At 44.6% G+C, this 18038-nt stretch overlaps 2 protein-coding genes across 3 annotated transcripts; both read left to right on the top strand.

Moving 5' to 3' along the window:
- The first annotated feature begins 500 nt into the window (after positions 1-500).
- On the top strand, positions 501-4058 carry LOC146646343 (uncharacterized). Its single transcript, XM_085391811.1, has 2 exons — positions 501-696; positions 1523-4058. The coding sequence occupies exons 1-2, from the start codon at positions 646-648 to the stop codon at positions 1805-1807; spliced, it is 336 nt and encodes a 111-aa protein (XP_085247937.1). The 5' UTR covers positions 501-645; the 3' UTR covers positions 1808-4058.
- A 1024-nt stretch (positions 4059-5082) lies between these two features.
- On the top strand, positions 5083-18013 carry LOC146646344 (uncharacterized). Of its 2 annotated transcripts, none has more exons than XM_085391972.1 (12): positions 5083-5841; positions 6011-6144; positions 7963-8559; positions 8799-8851; positions 13539-14080; positions 14335-14431; positions 14545-14608; positions 15147-15207; positions 15374-15470; positions 16580-16696; positions 16778-16837; positions 16929-18013. In XM_085391972.1, the coding sequence occupies exons 2-12, from the start codon at positions 6105-6107 to the stop codon at positions 17016-17018; spliced, it is 1818 nt and encodes a 605-aa protein (XP_085248098.1). In that variant the 5' UTR covers positions 5083-5841; positions 6011-6104; the 3' UTR covers positions 17019-18013. The 2 variants fall into 2 exon arrangements, with proteins under 2 accessions (XP_085248098.1, XP_085248097.1); XM_085391971.1 differs by having other exon boundaries at positions 5085-5465.
- The last annotated feature ends 25 nt before the right edge of the window (positions 18014-18038 follow it).

Raw genomic sequence — 18038 nt, forward strand, 5'->3', positions numbered from 1 at the left:
ACTTCACCTCTTCAGTGTGGGCCTTTTAAAGGAAATGCTGAAGTCAGAAGTCCTTTACACCTGATGCTAATGTGCCTACATAATCAACAAGTTCTTATTCATCATTTTTGACTTTGTTTTGGCATCAAACTGGAAACAACTCTGAAATTATCCATACATATTCTGCATATAATTCAGACACATATCACTACACTCTATACATTTTATAAAAACCTTGATTATGTTTATAGTTTGATTGAGGTGCAGAAATATGCAAAACAATCGCACATATTTAAATATGATTTTGCTCAGTTTGTATTCTTTGGCAAAAGAAGAAGCGAGGATCACCTTTCCCTACACGTCCACCCTTCCTTCTGTGTAGTCTGACTTCTTTGTCCCTGTGTGCCAGCTCATGTAATCCCCTTAGGCTCACCACCTGCAGCTGTCCTATTATGTAAAGTCAGGAAGGAGACGTTATAAAGGCTGACCAGACTGTCCTACCTCAGACAGCTGAGCTTAGGTGTGCGAACACCCGGACGAACCCTCTATCTCAGTGGGTTTCCCGTCCTGGGAGTCCAGGGAGAGGAGCTTTAGATAGAGACTGCCAAGAGTCATCTGGCCTTTAATTCATCTGATTTAGCAGGAAGACCAGCGTGGGAAGCTCAGATGTTTTTCAGGCTCCCAAGACTCACTCCTGGCTACATCAGGCTGTTGCAGGTGAGTGTGAGCCTTTGGTAGGTTCTAAAGGTTTCAGGTGAATATTTAAGAAAATAAGTTTTTCTTTTCTTAGATTTTAAGTTTTACTGACAAATGCAAGACCTTTAAAATAAAAAGTAGTGCTTTAGTCTGGGATTCATACAGGGGTTAGCATGCTCTGTCTCTGCTGAACCACTCCAGAGGGAGGCAGGGGAGAAACTGCTGATAAAATGTTTGCAAGGTGCTGTTTTCATGGGTACGTGCAGAGTTTTATTGACAGTTACAAATCATACAGCACACTTGCTTCGCTAAGCCTCGTGCTGCTATTGTGCAGCCATTTTTCTGTGCATTGTCTCAACAGATTCGGTTGTGACAAGATGATGAAACACAGTGCTATCTTATTATATACGCACAGACCACAATATTTCCAGGCTGCTGTTCCAGTAATTGTAGAACGGCTTATATTTTAGCTCAATAGTAGTAGCGTTTATCACAAACAATAGAGAAAGCCTGCGACAGTCCATTGCATTGTAAGTGGAAATGGGAACTGGTTGAGCGAGCTGCAGGAATGGCTTCTTAACTGCCTGGGACACAGCTCCATTAGAAACTATGAAGTTAAGTTTCTATTATTTGCTCCTCCACATGCTTTATAATTGTCAAGGGCCCACGGAGGAAATTGTCCATGTCGCAAAATTGATGAGCTTTTTGTTTGTCAAAAGAGACGGGCCACAATTTAGTAAATGAGAAAAGATGGGGTTTTAATTTCTCCAGGATTGCTGGGAGCACCAGCTGGAGCTGAGGTGTGCATGTTGTGCCTCGCTTATCGCATTCGTTACTTTTCTTTCAGACGCAGGCCTACCATAATGTGGCCGTGACGCCTCCGGCGGAGAAGACCGTGCCTGGTATGGCTATGCTGCTGGGAGCCGTTGGGATCGGGATGTGTGGCTACAGCTCCAAGCAGTTGGCCCTCTACCATCGGCCCTCTTCCCGTGTCCTGCAGTGGATCGGCACGCACACTGATGCCAGTGCAGTGGCACACAGGATCCCCGTCCTGGATGCGACTCGCCGGGCCGGTGCCTGCCAGGGGATCCCACCTCCCTCGTTCGTTGGCGACAAAGTTCCCTCAAATTAGTCTGTGGTGATAGTTTGGCCGGCACCATAGGTTGAGTTCCGGTAACTACGCTCGGTCATGTCTAAGATTGTAGCTATGCCGGCCCATTGCACCAATGCGGCCCATGTGCTCTCTGAAGACATGCTGCTGTGGATATCTGACTGAACCTGTGTGTTGGCGCGAAATAAGAAACAGTATCATAGAGATATGGAGTTCAGTAACAATAGTTCACATTCTACTGGATTGGTTCACTTATTCACTAATAACTAGGCTGTTTAATGCACAGAGAGGGCACTAAACAGCATGAATGATGGGATGAGTACGTAACTGGTGCTGGAACTTCCCAGAAACTGTGGCTGAATGTGGCTTGAATGAGCTAGCATGACTAATTTGGAGGCATTGTGTGTCTTTTCGAGTACTGAGGTAAAAAGAGAGTGATGCTTGGCAGCGCTCCTCTGTACACAGATGGTTGGCATCTCTCTCTCTCTGACCTCCTTTCCATCTTTTCCCAGGCACAAAGCCATGTGTAAGTGCTTGAGCAGCCCATCCTTGCCCATGACTTCAATTGATTTCCTCTGAGGAGGAGCAGGTGCCATCCATCAACAAGCCTTGGCATCTTTTGGTGTATTCTGCATTGGCTGTCAATCGAAAGAGAGCAGTCGAAGACATAGGTTGGCTTTGGGGCTGAGTCGAAACCGGTGCGTCTATTCTGAGGACTTTAAATTCTCTGAGGATTCGGTCAGAGTGGTAAAGCAGAGGATGCTTTTGTGGCTTGAAAACGGCTCTTTTATCAGAAGAAAGTGGATCTGTTATCAAAGCGTGGGCCGTGTAAACAACAATTGCACAAATACACTTTGATGAGACACCGCAGGTGGCGGGTAAGCAAGGTAAAGTGGTGATTTCTGCAGGATAAGTCTGTGCCCTCCGTGGGGATTAACCCTGGTGGAAAACCATTCCTGGTGCACACACTCATTAACCTAATCTGGTATTAGAGGGTCAAGGACCCGTAAACAGTTCCTGTGCGTCCAAATATTGTGCCATTCCCCCTGCAGTGTCCACCGTTTGTCTCGCTGTCAGATATGGATGGACGAGTCTAGACGTGGTGTTTTCATTCGTGTTAACACCAAAAAAATGTACCAGAGAGAGCGGAGCTGAGACTCGGCGAGACACTGAGCGTGGTTGAGAATGCACGTTGTGCCTTATGGATTGCACAAGGTTATACTGTCGTCATTGACCGGCTATTAAATTGAGCCAGTATACTTGAGATTTATCAGATGTGGAGATGGTACAAGGTAGGCAACAGAGGGATTCTCCAAAGGAGGACGTAAGAAAGTTTAGTGTTTCGTCAGTTAGAGGTCAGCCAGACCTTGCAGTCCACATTCTCATAGCCAAAAAGCCGTCCTTGTCGCTCTGCCAAATTGGACAAGTGGCTAGTTGTGGCAGGTTGGGAGTTTATAATGGCCCAGTAGTGACCCACCAGTATTCTAGCACAGAGGGTCACCAACAAAATGGTCGTAATCCACTCAGGAGCGGGCTAATGGCTCCAACTGGCATCGGATGTTGGACAGTTGCTCACCTTATTCTGGACTGAGGCTGACACCTATAAACAATTTCATAATTGGGTTATAAAGAGCAGGAATGCTCTGGAGGAAATGTACAGAGTAAACCAAACAGATAGCGCTCAGAATTACAGACACGTTTGACTAAAATGTTCTCCACCTGTTTGAAAATTCGGATCGGAAATAATTGGCCGTGCTTTCACTGAACTGCAGACTGCGGTCGCATTCAGGCATTGCCCTCCTGGGAGTTTCAGAATCAATGTGGACATGGGCTGGAAGCTGTGTAATGCACCTAGCTGCTTTTGATGGATTCTCTTTATACTGCAACAGTGCACAGTGAGCACAGAGAACTGCGAAAACCTATTGATCTCAATAAGAGAGTGAAGGAGGAGAGCTTGTCTCCTCGCTGCAGCCGGTTCCTGTTTCACTCGGCATTGTGCAGTCTATGAGGAGAAACTGCCGAGATAGTGCACTGAATAATGGCGATGCTCGAAAACACGTTAGCTCTCGGATTAAAAATGCAAGGGATGTTTGAAAGCACAGTATTCATCTGTCAGTGTGCTGGATGTCACACATCAGCGCTCATCCATTAGCGTCTGTGAAGCTCTACAAACTTGACTTTAGCTGTGCCCATTAAAGGAGACTTTTGTTCTGTTAGTAAAGTCATTAATATTTAATGAAAAGATGTTGGACTAGATTCATGAAATAAAAGCACTTTAGTCACAGCTGTGGCTCAGATTGTTTCTGTGCAATTATGTGAGATGAAATTGTTCTTTTTGTACCAAGAAATAAATGTTTTAGTCAAGATTCAATTCATGCTGTTTGGGTGTAATTATGCTTCAAGAGATGTGACAGAATTTTACCACAGGAATCACGGCCCTGATGACCTAATCACAAGATAAACTTGTAAGACTGCAGAGAGAGGACGGACGCTGATATCCTGGTACTGTGACAGACACAACGTGCAGTGCAAGACCAGAGGCTGTAGACAGACTCACACCGACCAGCACAAGCTGCTTTTAAATATTTTAGTCAAACACTTTTTTAATGATTTCTTTAAATTACCATTTTTCCACGGTGGAACGACTGTACAGCAACTTTCATGAGTTAAAGAAAAAAAACAATAATTAACTGCACAAGTTTGAGTTTATTTGGGATTTTTTCTGATCCACAAAACCTCAAATATACAAGTACACCCCACTGATAATATTTGGTTAAATGCATCTTAGCAAGGTTGACACAGGTTAATTTAATTTGAAAAAAAAATTATATATATATATTTCAAAATTTATAGATTCAAAGATTTGGCCATATGGGCGATTAGTTTAATTAGTAATCTCCTGTGTATGCCAGCTTTTAAATAAATATGTCCAGACCAGAGCTGCTGTGTCTACATATGTGATCTTTTAATGTTTTTGTCACTAATGTTTATGCGTAACTTTAGTTTTGCGTAACTGTGGTTTATTTCTTATTGTGTGCATGAGTTAGTCAGAATTAAACTATAAAAAATGACTGCATTAGTGCAAAAGCGTAACCAGGAAATAGTTTGAAACACTCAGAACTGAATCATCCCAGGACTCACCGGAGTTATGTGGGAGCTAAACTCTCACCGGGACCGCGTGAATAGTTGGAGAAATATTGGTATGTAAAGTCGGTTCACTGTTCAGCCCGGGGCTGTATGGCACAGCAGGTCAGTGGGTCATCCGCTCGAAGCAGTGAGCGGACAGAAACCAACCCATCCCAGAGGCGACAGCAACAGGTTTGTCCTTTCACAGCCTAACTGTGCCCTCCAGTGGACACGTCCGGTGGATATCGGAGACATTGGTCATCTGCGGTCAGAGTTCACTTCGACTCTTTCTGAGGACTAAAGCCACACGTCTTTGCTTCTTTATCGAGAAGCTCCCAGGAGTAAAATGTTGCTTGGACCTGACTTTGTCCAACAGCTGCTGCTTTTGCGTTTGTCCATCTGCCCTCGGCGCCTCTCCGTGAAGGAACAGCGGGGCAGTGCGCTTGGCTGAGCAGCGCTGGAGAAAGCGGGTCGTGGAGAAGAAGAAGAAGAAGAAGCAGAGTTTCCAAAACGCAGAACCGGACGATCTGGGATTGATTCTAATCTGTCCAAGGTTTGTACCCACTATTGTTGCCTTTTCACATTGAAGATGACTTTTGAGTGACTTTTTTCCACCCTCAGTGAAGAACTTATATCGAGTTTGTGGCTGAAAGTTTTTCTCGCGCGTCTGTGGCGCAAACCTGTGACTCTAGAAGAACGATGTTACGTCTTAGTGAACCTCACTGGTTTAACTGCCAGTTTAAACTCGTGGGTGCTTCTCGGTGACTCGGTTTGCAGTTTCTGTGGATCTGGGGCGCGTTTCTCGTCCTTTTCCACTCACCGAGCACTTACACCTACGTGCCAACAGCTTTCTGCCTCATGTGGCCACACTGTAGCGTCCTGCCTGTACGTCTGATCTCACTCTGGTGTTTCAGCCTCATTATGTAAAGGTACTGATTTTACTATCATTCAAATGAGACTCCATGTAAACTTCCTCAGTCCGCCATCACTGTGAGCGAGGTTGTGTTCACTGGATTATTTCTCAGCTGGATAAAAGTGCACGACTTCATCCTTTGCTGGATGTACTCTCTCTCTCTCACTGTGTGTGTGTGTGTGTAGGTCACCTCCTCTCTCTCTCTTTGGTCTGGTCTGAGTGAAAGTGCAACAAGCACCTGCAGGGCCACATCACTGGCCCCATCCCTATTACTGCAGAATGGGCAACTTTTCCACCAAGGACAGCCATGGACCCACAGGTAGGTCATCCCTCAAACACACACACACTTAATTTACTTTCTTTAAACCAGCTCTGGCGGAATCAGCTCCCTTGAACTTTCCATGCTGTGTCTGAAAGGTTTGGCAGTGCGCACAGATGGCTGTGTTGTGTTGGCCTCGTGTTTTGAATTGTGTTGAGAAATTTCCAGGAAATCACAAACATCTGATTCATGAAGTACACGGAAGTCGGAAGCATGATACCAGAAAAGTGCACGTACTAGAATTCCCAAAAAGTGAAGGTGGATGAAGAGTAATCATGAAACTGAAGGCAGCAGAGAGAAGAAAGTGGAAAAGCTGTAGGTGTGTGAATGTGTGTGTGTCTGTGTGTGTGCTGAGTTGCAGCAGGAATCTTGGCAGCTCTCCTGTGTTGCTCAGTGAGTGGTCATTCTCCTCGCGTCCCCGTGTGATTCGTTCTGGCCCTGCCGGGCCAGCTGTGATGAATCGGCAGAATTCCCCAGCTCAGCACAAGGGCAGCGGATTAATCATAGGAAGTCTAATGCCATCTGACACACACACACACACACACACACATCCACTCTCATTCAGTCAACTTGCCACCCATGCACATGGTTGGACGAGCGCATTAAGGTCTGGAATGAAGAAATAAAGAGAAGGGTTGGCTTGAGAGTCCTATTAGACAGTCCTGTCATTCTTTCTCGGTGACTTGGCCGTGCAGCAGGTGGTGCATAACTTTGCAAATGTTCAAGTGCTGATCTTACATCACTAAAGAAAAACGAAGGAACAAAAAACATTCATTTTGTTCATAGTGAAGCTTTTGTCCAAACAAGAAAAATGAGCGGGGAAGAGAAGGAAACGCTGCCTACGGGTTCCCACAGCCTCTGGAGTTCTTAACGCTGGCGTGCTGTGACAGGCGGGGAATGCCAAAAAGTGGAACTCATCATGTGTCAAGTCTGAAAATGAATCGGTAACTGAGTGCTGCAAATACGTGGGAATTGTTTGTCCTGTGTCTGCATGTGTTCCTGAATCGGGAGCAGTGGTATGGATGAGCAGCGCTAGAGGAATGCTTGTATTACAGCATTCATCGTCAGGGGCACGGCCCGGGCATTGTGCTGGTCAGCATCTAGCGAGTTCCGTCAACTCGCTAGATGATGTTTTCAGCGTCAGCATGCCTGACTGCTGACGACTGACTGCTTTCTTACTTCGTTCTGTGTCCGCTTCAGTTGTTCAGTGTATTCCTTCAGTCTGTGTGACCGAGTCACAGATGGAGGCTGTTATTCTGTCACACATGTATGCGATGACTGCTCATGGTCAGAGTTTCAGATACGGAGGTCGTCGTATGTGCAAATACTCTCTAAGAGCTCTAAACTGCTGTAAACACCCATACTTGGACTTGCGTGATGTGAAGAGATCATGATGTGAGGACGTGTGCTCCACCCACCTGTTCTTCAAACCTTCTGTTCACAATCAGGAGCAAAGTGTCTTAAAGAAAGAGGAGTTAAAACTGCTTCTTTCAGATAGCGAGTGAGCTAAGCAGCTGCACCAAGGCTCAGTATAAGAAAAGTGGACTATTTTAAACAAAGTTATTTCAGTACGGTCCAAAAATAAAAGTCGGGCCTGGAAATGAGCACAAACTTTAAAGTCCTGCTCCACTCATGAAGTTAAAACCAGAGACCAGGATATGAAATTATTTCAAGAATTGTTCTTAAATTGATGTCTTGTGTGGAAAACGTCTGACAGAAATGATTATTCAGCTCAGTTTTTCCCCTTTTTCCCATATTTAGATGCAGTCTTCAAACACAATTTGCTTTTCTCATTTTCTCTCAAATCTGTTTTTTTAGGGGCTCAGGTGGACAGTTTTCACACTCCACCTACTACGCCACAGAACGATGGTGCTGTTTTCACAACCAGTGCTCCCCAGCTTCCGTCTTCCCCTACGATCTCAGTTTCGTCTCTACCTCCAGTACCGGCGACCACTGGCAAGAAATCGCAGCACGGCACGCCAACTACTCCCAGCGCTCGCAGTCCCCCTCCAGATTGGAAGCCTTGTCCGCCGGTCAGCGCAAACAGCTCCATGGTCAGCGCTGGAGTTAACCCAGTGAACAGCAAGCCAGCCGGTGCTGTGGCCGTGAGTGAGAAAGCTACTGTAGGGAGGAATGGTGGTCCTCCTACTTCTACACCCAGGATTCCTGTTACCCCAGAGAAGAGTGTGCCTGTCAGTCCTATAAAGAGCCCCTCGTCTCTGTCTAGTGCCTCGCCTGTGGTGGGCAGCTCTTTGGGGCAAAACTGGAGAGAAAGGGACAGTGGTCTGAGTCAGTCTCTGCCGCAGTGTCAGGAACCGAAGGATGGCCAAAGCGAGGAACTGGAGAAGTTGCTGGAGGAGTGTAAGCTAGCTCTGGGAATCCCTGCCAGTGAGGACGGGAGCACAAACACAGCAGGTGAGAGTGAAATCAGTCTTATTATTATAGTACTAGTATTTGAAATTTCAAAATATCTCCTCCCTAAATAAGCACTGCAATAACAACCCCAGCAGGCTTGTTGTTTGAGTGCTACAACTCTGCATTTCAATGTGGGCCAAACGTTTGTCTGTTTTAAGAAGGGCAAGTCAATTTCCTCGACATTTTTTGTGTTTTATATGCATGTGATGCTGCCTGACATTTCTGTGACCTTCCTTCAGAGATACTGAAGCATCTGCTGACAGAAGTGAAGAGTCTGAAGAGTACATTAGAGGTGAGATGAGCTTGAAAGTTTTCTCCTCAGACACCGACCGTGCACTTAACTCTTCCCCCCCAAAGAGACGTTATCCGGTCATTCTCTATAAACTAAAGTTTGCATATGAATGTGGCAACATTTTGGAGTGAGGAGCTTTGGTACTGGATGCCTTCTAGTCGTAATGACCAGGTTCCAGTCCCCGTGAAGGATGCGTTTGCCTAAACCCCAATAAATTGACTTTTTAAAATTCTTGTATGATGACAGGAAGTCTTTGCTTTGATATACACCGGCTAGATTGTAAGCTGTGACTGTAAACGTTTCATCTGGGGTCCCACTGCCAGTCTTGTGTTGTTTAAAGCCTCTTTTTTCATCAAACTTCATCCTGTAATTAGTCCTGTGTTTTATATACACGACGCACCTTTGTTGCAGCATAACTGAACGAGTAAAGTGCATGCATTTGTAAACAGGAAGTGATGTACAGGTCAGTGTAATATGACCTGTGAGCCGAGAGGTAACAATAACACATAATGTACCATCACAGCCCACACTTTGTTCCCCTTTAACAACAACAGAGTCTTCAAGTGGAGTCTGCTTCACCCCCTGGGGGCTGCAGCTGTGCTAATGAAGGTCTTCCTGTCCTTCCACAGGAGGAAAGTCGTTGAGATCATTTTCTGTCCAACAAGATAGTTTATCAAGGACGCTCGCCTTTGGTATCACAGGCAGCTGCACCTTCTGATGAGACAACATGTGACTGTTGTCGGTGCTGTGTAAATAAAAATGAACTGAACTGAATGGCAAACACAAAAGGGTTAATAATAATGAAGAAGTGACTTTCAACCTGAAAGGTGGTGCTTGTTCACGAGAGACTCTCCGGCTATGTTCGATATGGATAAAATCAAATTCTGCAGCACTTCTTTAGTTCATTTTCTCCTTCATTCTGCGATCTTAGGAGGACGGTGATATTCTTGAGTAATTTCCTGTCAGTTACTCGTTCCGATTCCTGACCCTCCCTTATGAGGATTGTAGCCAGAGGCTTCCAGCTTCCTCTAGATCTGCCACAGATTACGACAGCTGGACTATGACAGAACGGCGCCCCTCCCCGTCCCCATCGCCTTTTCTTCTCTTTCTTCTATCCTCCCCGTCCTCTCGTCTGCTCTTTTATTTTTCTCATGTATTTGAATTATTTTAATTGAACTGCGACTGACGCACGTCGTCCGTTTTTATCTTCCAGCTCGTCTATTCCGCGCCTCCTTGATGTCAGCTCTGCCTATTTAATATTCAAACTGTCCAAACACTCCTTTCTTTACTTTGTCTTTCTTCCACTTTCCCACATCCTTGTAAAAGACCTAGAAATATAAGCCTCGCACGGTCCAGCTGAAGCTCAGAGGGACTGTGGTATAACACAGCGAGAGGGCTCAGTGTTATGGAAATCATGGCAATCCAAACCCGTGTTTACATGAGCCCTCTGTAGGACGATATAAGCTAGCCGGAGCTCAGCTTTATGAACCCTCCCTGCCTGCTCTGCAGTGCCGAGATCCTTTGTGTGGAGAGCCGGAGAAGGGGAGTGCAGGGCGGAGGAGGGGGTTCACATTCGGCTGTTTCCAAGACAAAACTTGTTTTGTTTTGTGCTGTGGTGAGGTAGAAGGGCTGCAGCTTGCAGTGACCCACTGGCCATGTTTTGTGCGTGTGCACACGAAACAAAAGACTTACAAACACATGCACCAAGAATTCTTCAGAGGCCTCCCCCCTCCCCTCAGCCCCCAGCTGGGCCTGTTGACCGCTCCACCCCGAGCACAAGACTGAAATGAGCGATGGCTCTCCCTCTCTCTCTCATCTCTTCCTTCCTCTGGATGCCTTCAGCCCCCCCTCTCCTCTATTCTGCATTCACCATCCATCTTTTCGTCTGACCCCACCTTGCTTAAGCCGTTTCCTCTTCAGATCTGACCCCATTTTTGACCCCTTTTTTTCTTGTAATTTAAGTAGCTGTTATTTTTCCAGTCACACTCAGACAGATAAGCCTCCCTGATGTGCTTTCTTCATCTGTCCTCAGCACTGCTTTTCCTAATGCTCCTTATCTGTCTCTGTCTACCCGGCAGCAATAATGTATTTTCCATTTCTTTGTAGTTAAACTGAATTCTAAAGAAAGCCACATGATTGCCCATTGTGCAATGAACTGCTAAGGATGTTATCAAATGTACCATCTGTTTGTGCTTATGAGCATGACAAGCTTTCAGTTTTCTTAACCAGCAAAAATGAAAATACTCCAATCGTGGCTGTGTTGTGGGGGTGGATGGTCAGATTTGTGTTCCCTGCTGGAGTCGATCTCAAAGCATTTGGAATCAGTTCCAGGTGAGCGCTGGCCGAGATTTCCTGAAATGATCTCCAGGTTCTCTCTGTTCTCTTTGCTCCTTGACAGTCTGCTGCAGTGAAACAGGCCGTGCATTTGGACGCCACAGATCACATGTAGACTGATGGAAGGATGGGAGAAGGGTTCCCGACTCCATTGGGAAGCTTTTCTTAAATATGCAACTCTCTTGTTAGCTTATGGTTAAGTTATGTTTGAGCATCATTTGCAGAGTTTTTTGGCCATTTTGCACTGCACATCTGGGAGGCAAATGTGTCTTAATAAATATATTTGAATTCACACCACAGCTTGGAGAGAGCAGTAATCACTGAGTTGGGATGATTCCCCAAGTTAGAGTGGGCGTGGAGGTGAAGTAGGGACACATAGTAGTAAACACAGCACAAATCTTCAAGTGTGTGCTGAACTCTTTCCAGGAATTGTCAGGAACGCAGATTTGCATCTAGAGTATAGACATGTGTATGTATGCCTGTACTACATCTGGTCCTGCAGCGGGGCATGAGGCTGGGTCCTGAGGTCCTGACAGTCCACACCCTTATCTCAGTGTTAACTGAGGAGCACCCCTTCCTGTTTCCTTAAACAGACACGCTCCAGTTGGTGTCCACATCTAGATAACAAAGACTCTGCAAAGACAAGATTCTTTAAGTCCACGCGGGTGTTTTTAATAATCCTAAATATAGACTCGGAGAACTCCAAACAGGATTCACTATCCTGCTGATTTCCAAGGAGAGTGTGCTTCGGCTTAACCTGAGTATATGTATGCGTGTTGGAGAATGAAACGGTGTGGTTTGATGTTGATGTGAAAGAACAGGGGAGGTGTGTGTCTGTGGGAGAGAGGAAAGCAACGTGATATGCATGTGTACGTGTGCGCGCATGCATCCAGAGTAATCAGGTCCAGCTGTGGTCTTGAGTCAGTGGTCAGATGAGGGAACGGCTTGGCTCAGACTCGCCTCCTCCTCCACATCTTCATCCATTCTTCATCTAATTACCACCCTTCCCAATCCCTCCACTCCTCCACACTCTCGCAGTTCCCCAGCTTACATTTCTCCACAGTCTGTGAACTCCCTTTCCTTAAATCTGTGTGTGATTCCAACAACTTCTATTGTCCTCCCTGTCTTCTCTGACGTTTTTCCACATCCCTCTGTTTTTCTTTTATGATGTTGGTCGCTTAACATTTTTTAATAGTCTGGTATCGTTTACCTCTTGGCTTCATTGGCTCTGAGTGCCTGTTTTGATGTCTGGGGGTAGTGTTTGTTCATGTCTGCTGCTGCAGGACTATAAGAATGAAAGCTGGAAGCGTTTTTTTTACATCACGAAGATGTGAAACTGAATCCGAGTTGGGATTTGGTTTTCCCATGTCCAAAAAAACTGTTTTTGGATCACAGCCACACCGATGGTGTCGCAGAAGGCAGTTTCACAATGTAATCTTTGGTCCGGCTCCCAAAACGTTGCTTACATTTGCTTTGTTTTTCTGTTTGTGTCGGAGCTTGTTCGGCTTCGAGTCGTTTTTTTTCCCTCCAAGAATGATTTTTAAAAACGAGCAGACCACTTTTTGTTCTCATGATCGAGTTTTGCCTCATTTGAGTTGGCTTGCCAGCTCCACTCCCCCCCTCGGCTTGCTGAGGCCTGCTGCTCGCTTCAGCTCAACTTGTCGTCTAATGAGGGCGAAATGGATATTTGATAGTTTATTTGATTGCAGTCATTCTCTGCGGAAAGCTGAGCTGTTTCTTTTTGTCTGTCTGATTAACTTAAAGCCAACTTTAATCATCTGGATTCTTTATGGCATTATTGTGAAAATAATTTTGATTGCGTGGATTATCCGTTACATTTTTATTATATTTCTCTCAGTCCTGATCAAAGGTTTAAGGCCACTTGAAAGATGGCAAAAAAAACATATTTTGCATGGTTGGATCTTAACGAGGTTCCAAGTCAAGCTTCAACATACAACAAGAAGAAAGAGTGAGACAAAACATTTTGTTGAGCATGTAATTTATTGAAACTAAAACAGGCTGTTTTACAGCTGCTCAAAGGTTTAGGGCTACATGCCTTTAAAGGGCCAAATCTGTGCAAAAATGTAGATTTATTGTCATTTTCTGTCATGACATTCTGATGGCAAAGGCAAAAAATCTTTCCCTTAAGCTCCCCCCTGTGGTTTGAACTTTTGATCGGGACTGTATGACAGATTATTTACAAAATTTATAGTCAGCTTCTGCTGCACTTGTGTTCAGCTTACCAGTCAGCTGTGCTAGCGTATGCCCACACAGAACATGGGTGCTGTTTCTTAAATTAGTTGGACAAACTGAGATTTTCCTGCTAATAAAGTATCCTCTGTTTGCTTTCCAGTCAGAGCGTGGCGAATGGCTGCAGTTCCAGGGTGACCTGCAGGTGGCGGTGGCGGTGGCAGATCGCCTGAGAGCTGAGGCAGAAGAGGAGTTGACGGCGATCCGAACAGCCCACAAAGACATTGAGAAGGAGCTTTCTGCTGCCCAGCAGAGACAGAAAGAGGCTGATGTGCAGCTGGTTACTCTGAGGGAAGAGTTGAAGGAGAGCAGGCAAAAACTGGCTAATCTCACCAAGGTCCAGGGCAAAAGTGAAGCCCAGGAACCTTGTCATGAACCTGAGAAGCCAAATGGAGAATCTAACAAGTCTGAGAGCAAGGAAGAAAGCCACAGAGGCAGGGAGAGGGTGGTGTACAGGTTAGGAGGAGAAGGGCTGGATAGTAAGAATCAGAACGAGGTGGTGAAGAATGTCGCTGACGAAGAGGCGAAAACAGACTGTAAAGATGTGACTAAGCGCTACCTGAGAAATGTGACCAATGAGGACAGGAACAGAGAGGGGGTGCGATCCAGTGAAACACGCAGGATGGTGACTACAGAGAGGTCAAGGTGAGAAAACGGTTCGAGCCTAAGCGTACGTCTGTGGAACTGGACAGAGATTTGAAAACAAACCTTCTCTGCTCCACATCATCTCTGCTAACAATCACCAAACTTGGTCAGGACTGCGGCTGTGCTTTCTCTATAACGTACTGCATTAAGTCGACCACTTGAAAAGAATTTAAACAGTCCAATCTACAAGTGGAGCGTGAAGCAGCTGTGTGAGGAGAGTTGATTTGGTTTGTTTTATCCATTCTTTGCTGCAGAAGCCTGTCCAGATTACCCAGCTCCTCAGAATCCAACACCATGCTGAACGGAGCCTCCCAGTCCAGTTCTGCTGCAACAGCTGCTGCTGCAAACAAGGTGAGACTCATACACAGGAAGTGGCTTCATTAGGGTCTGCTTGTTAATGAAGACATGCATACTGTATGCACACACAGCTATACCTAATTAGATACTTTTTTTTTCTTTAAAAGAACTTGTTGCAATTAAGAGGTCGAAATCTGGACTGGCAGGACGGCAGGTCAAGTAGTGACGCAGGTGAGCCCACCCACGCCTCATACTACTAAGGAACTATGTTTTTAACCATAGTCTCCATGTAGACGATGGGATTAAACCTCATTTTGTTAATTCATTCATAATTTTTAGAGCCAAAAGTGACCATATTGTAAATTTGTAAATTTGAGCGTCTTAGAGATCTGAGAGCGAGCCTGAAGTAGTGACTAGTTTTTTGGTTGTCGAGGTTTGGTTTGGGAAAATAAAGGCGGCGCTGATGTGCTGCATAGTGTTGTGGTACAAACTAATGACATGAAAGTACAGCCCTGTTGTTGTTTCTTTTCAGCTGATATCTCTTCCACACAATATATTTATGTGTAAGTCATAGCTGTTCTTTCTTCATATTCTAATTATGGCGTTAGGTCGTTTTAAATTACTTTTAAATACACACATTTACAAAAAGAGCCTTTAACCGTGTAGATGTTTGTGTTAAGTTAAAATGTGTTGTGCTGTGACTAAGCCTTCCTGCACTGGATGCTCATAGCTTGCTGGTGTGTAACGCAGGGTTGTTTCTTGTCTGCAGGAAAATGCGAGGAGTCTTTAAACAAGTACAATTCAGCCCTCACCGAGTTGCCGCCCACCAAGTGAGTCCACAGCGACGCTCTGTGAACAGTCACATCCTTTATAAATCGAACGACTTGTTTGGACTGAAGCAAAATAGATCGTGAAGCTTAAGTAGAGGAAACACTTCTCGTGCGACGTTCAGTTTGCTCTACTGTAACTGACTCGAGCGTGCGTGCACGTTTTCAGGTCTCAGGATGGATTCAACCTGCTGCTGCGTCGCCATGGAGGCTCAAAGAGAAACTCGCTGCTCCGCTGGTGTCAGAGTCGAACCCAAGGCTACAAGGTGACCCTCAAGATGCTTTTATATGTAGTTCAGTTTACAGGTGTGTGTGTGTGGGTTCTTGGTCATTATCTCTAAATCTCCACCAAGTATTCCAAACTCTGATAACAGTCCTTTTTTTTTTTTTTTTTTTTTTTTTTTTTTATTAAACATTCAAGAAACCTGGAAGGCTGCACCTGTGCTCCCACTCCACAAAGACGGGGACCCGAGTGATTTAAATTATTATTGCCTGTCTCAAATTGTCCTCCCCTTGCTAAAATATTAGAGCTCCAGCTGACACTGGTTCTGGAATCAACGTTTACCCTCAGGATTAAATCATGTGACAGATCAACAGCTCCATTGAGTGTTTCCAGTAATATAACTGAAACTCTCGGTAACCATTAGTATTGAACCTGTCAAAAGCATCTGATCTTGTCATTTTAGTAGAAAAAGTGTTTTTAGATTTTAGATTATCTTTCTGGTAGAACTACAGAGGTGTCACGTAACCTCTGCTCACTGTTTGCAGAGGTGTTCCACAGGGGTCCATCACTCTGTATACAAACAATATTATATCTGCCCCTCATAAAAAGTTTTGTATACATTCACTAGTCAAAAGATCATTGTAATAATTCATAATTTGTGCACACTTAAATATGGTGATATTATTGATATGCATCTTTCTTCATCTGCCTTGAAGCCTCTTGATTCTGTGATTATGTGAAAAGTGAATGGCTCGCCTTAGGTGAGAGACGAGAGCTGAACTGTATGTTTATCTACAGCTTACTAACTTCTGACTACAGTTAAATACATGTTTACAGTATCAGGTCACATGCATGTTAACATTAGCTGGCCCTTTTATTCACACTGAACTTGAAAAACTAATTTAAATAAGGGATGAGCTGCCAAAACCTATGAGACTACCCTCTCTGGTTTCATTCAGACATTTTAAAAAGGTTGTACTTTGACGTGCTTTTCTTATAATAATCAGTGAACACGTGTAATGTGTTTGAGCTTTTGCACATTTGTTTATAGACCTGTTTAAATAAAGGACTTAATAACAGTGGTAGTCTAACAGGTTTTAACACTGAAGTAATGAACATAATAGATTTTTGTATCCTCTCCTCTTCATGCAGAACATTGACATCACCAACTTCAGCAGCAGCTGGGCCGACGGCCTGGCGTTCTGTGCCGTCTACCACACCTACCTCCCCTCACATATCCCTTACAGCACCCTCGGCCCCGAGAACAAGGTAGTGCCGGTTTCTGTGTAACTGATGGGATGAAGCTACTCGTTTGTGTTAAACTTATCGATTTTACTTCCTTCGTTGTAGAAAGAGAATCTCAGTCTAGCGTTCAAAACAGGAGAGAGCGTTGGGATTGCGCAGTCTCTGGTAAGACTTTGTGTTTTAACCAATTTCCCATTTTACACACACACGAAACAGATTTTTGTTTGTTGTGCTCATAAATGTGTCTCTTTAACAGACAGTGGAGGAGATGCTGAGGGCGGGCGGTCCTGACTGGCAGCGGGTTCTGAGCTATGTGGAGAGCATGTACCGCCACTTTGAGATGTAACTGTTGGAGGTACTGTCAAACGGCCCCGCCGCAGATGACACTTCAGAAACGCTGTCAAAGAAGCATAGTTCATCATAATTGTTCCCTGAATACTACTTTTGCTGGGTGGTTAAAAGCGGATGACTTTCAAAGCTACAGATTGTAACTGAAATAGACTCAGAAACAGCTGTCACAAAAGCCTGTAACCAAAGGATGTAAGCACAGATGGGTGTGAGCTGCGTGCACTCGTTTCTGTTCAGACAATAAAACGGACATGCAAAAGTCACATTTTAGCTTTTAAAGTGGATATTATCGTGACCGCCTTGTGGAAATTTCGGTTATGTGGAACCTTTTTAGCATCTTTCTATTAAAGTGTGTACACGAGTTGCTGTAAATGTCTCCACACTGGTACTTTACAGTCAAAAAGTACTGTATTAGGTCTTCCATGAAATCTATAATCTTTGGCTTTTATATGTGATGCTTTGCAAAGATTCCACATGTGTTTGGACATTTGAGCACTGTGTAAATACGCACTTTTGTCAGCACTTTGTTGATGTCAGAATGTAATGTGCAGTAGTTTTGTAAAGGCTGTGTGGGCATTCAGCTGCAAGGCCTCAGTCCAGGCAGAAACGTGTCTGATGATTTATCTTAGATAAAGTTTCAGTTTTTCAGTAAAAGTTGGCGTTTCCTCACATAAAACACATGTAATCAAAATTTCAAAGCGCTTCCGTGATGCTAACGAGAGAGCCGGTGCTGTTAAGTTGCTCAGGGATGTGTGTTAAAGAAGCGACACAGCTAAAGCAAATACAAGCCTCCACAAGACTGCACATCCGGTTTCAACATCATCTCGCATCACACCTGCATCCTCGCTGATGCTCATCTGGTATTTTTACGACATGTTGGAAACTGTTGACAAAGTTGTACGTGCCAAAATGAATCAAGTGCTCCTTACATTGTAAGATATGTTTGTATTTAACTAGTGTGAAGAATTATACCAAAGAAATAAACAGTTTATTTGGATGAAGTGGCGCCGTGAGTCTT

The sequence above is a fragment of the Rhamphochromis longiceps genome, linkage group LG19, assembly GCF_057381845.1.
Source record: "Rhamphochromis longiceps isolate RC_006_pf linkage group LG19, R_longiceps_female_GT1.1, whole genome shotgun sequence".
In the NCBI taxonomy this organism is placed as follows: Eukaryota; Metazoa; Chordata; class Actinopteri; order Cichliformes; family Cichlidae; genus Rhamphochromis; species Rhamphochromis longiceps.

What these genes read in the sequence shown, in the direction of transcription:
- LOC146646343 (XM_085391811.1), top strand. Translation starts at nt 646, where the DNA reads ATGTTTTTCAGGCTCCCAAGACTCACTCCTGGCTACATCAGGCTGTTG. An exon ending in GCTACATCAGGCTGTTGCAG is followed by an intron (nt 697 to 1,522) that starts GTGAGTGTGAGC and finishes CTTTTCTTTCAG; the next exon opens with ACGCAGGCCTACCATAATGT.
- LOC146646344 (XM_085391972.1), top strand. Translation starts at nt 6,105, where the DNA reads ATGGGCAACTTTTCCACCAAGGACAGCCATGGACCCACAG. An exon ending in CAGGTCAAGTAGTGACGCAG is followed by an intron (nt 14,609 to 15,146) that starts GTGAGCCCACCC and finishes TCTTGTCTGCAG; the next exon opens with GAAAATGCGAGGAGTCTTTA. An exon ending in TTGGGATTGCGCAGTCTCTG is followed by an intron (nt 16,838 to 16,928) that starts GTAAGACTTTGT and finishes TCTCTTTAACAG; the next exon opens with ACAGTGGAGGAGATGCTGAG.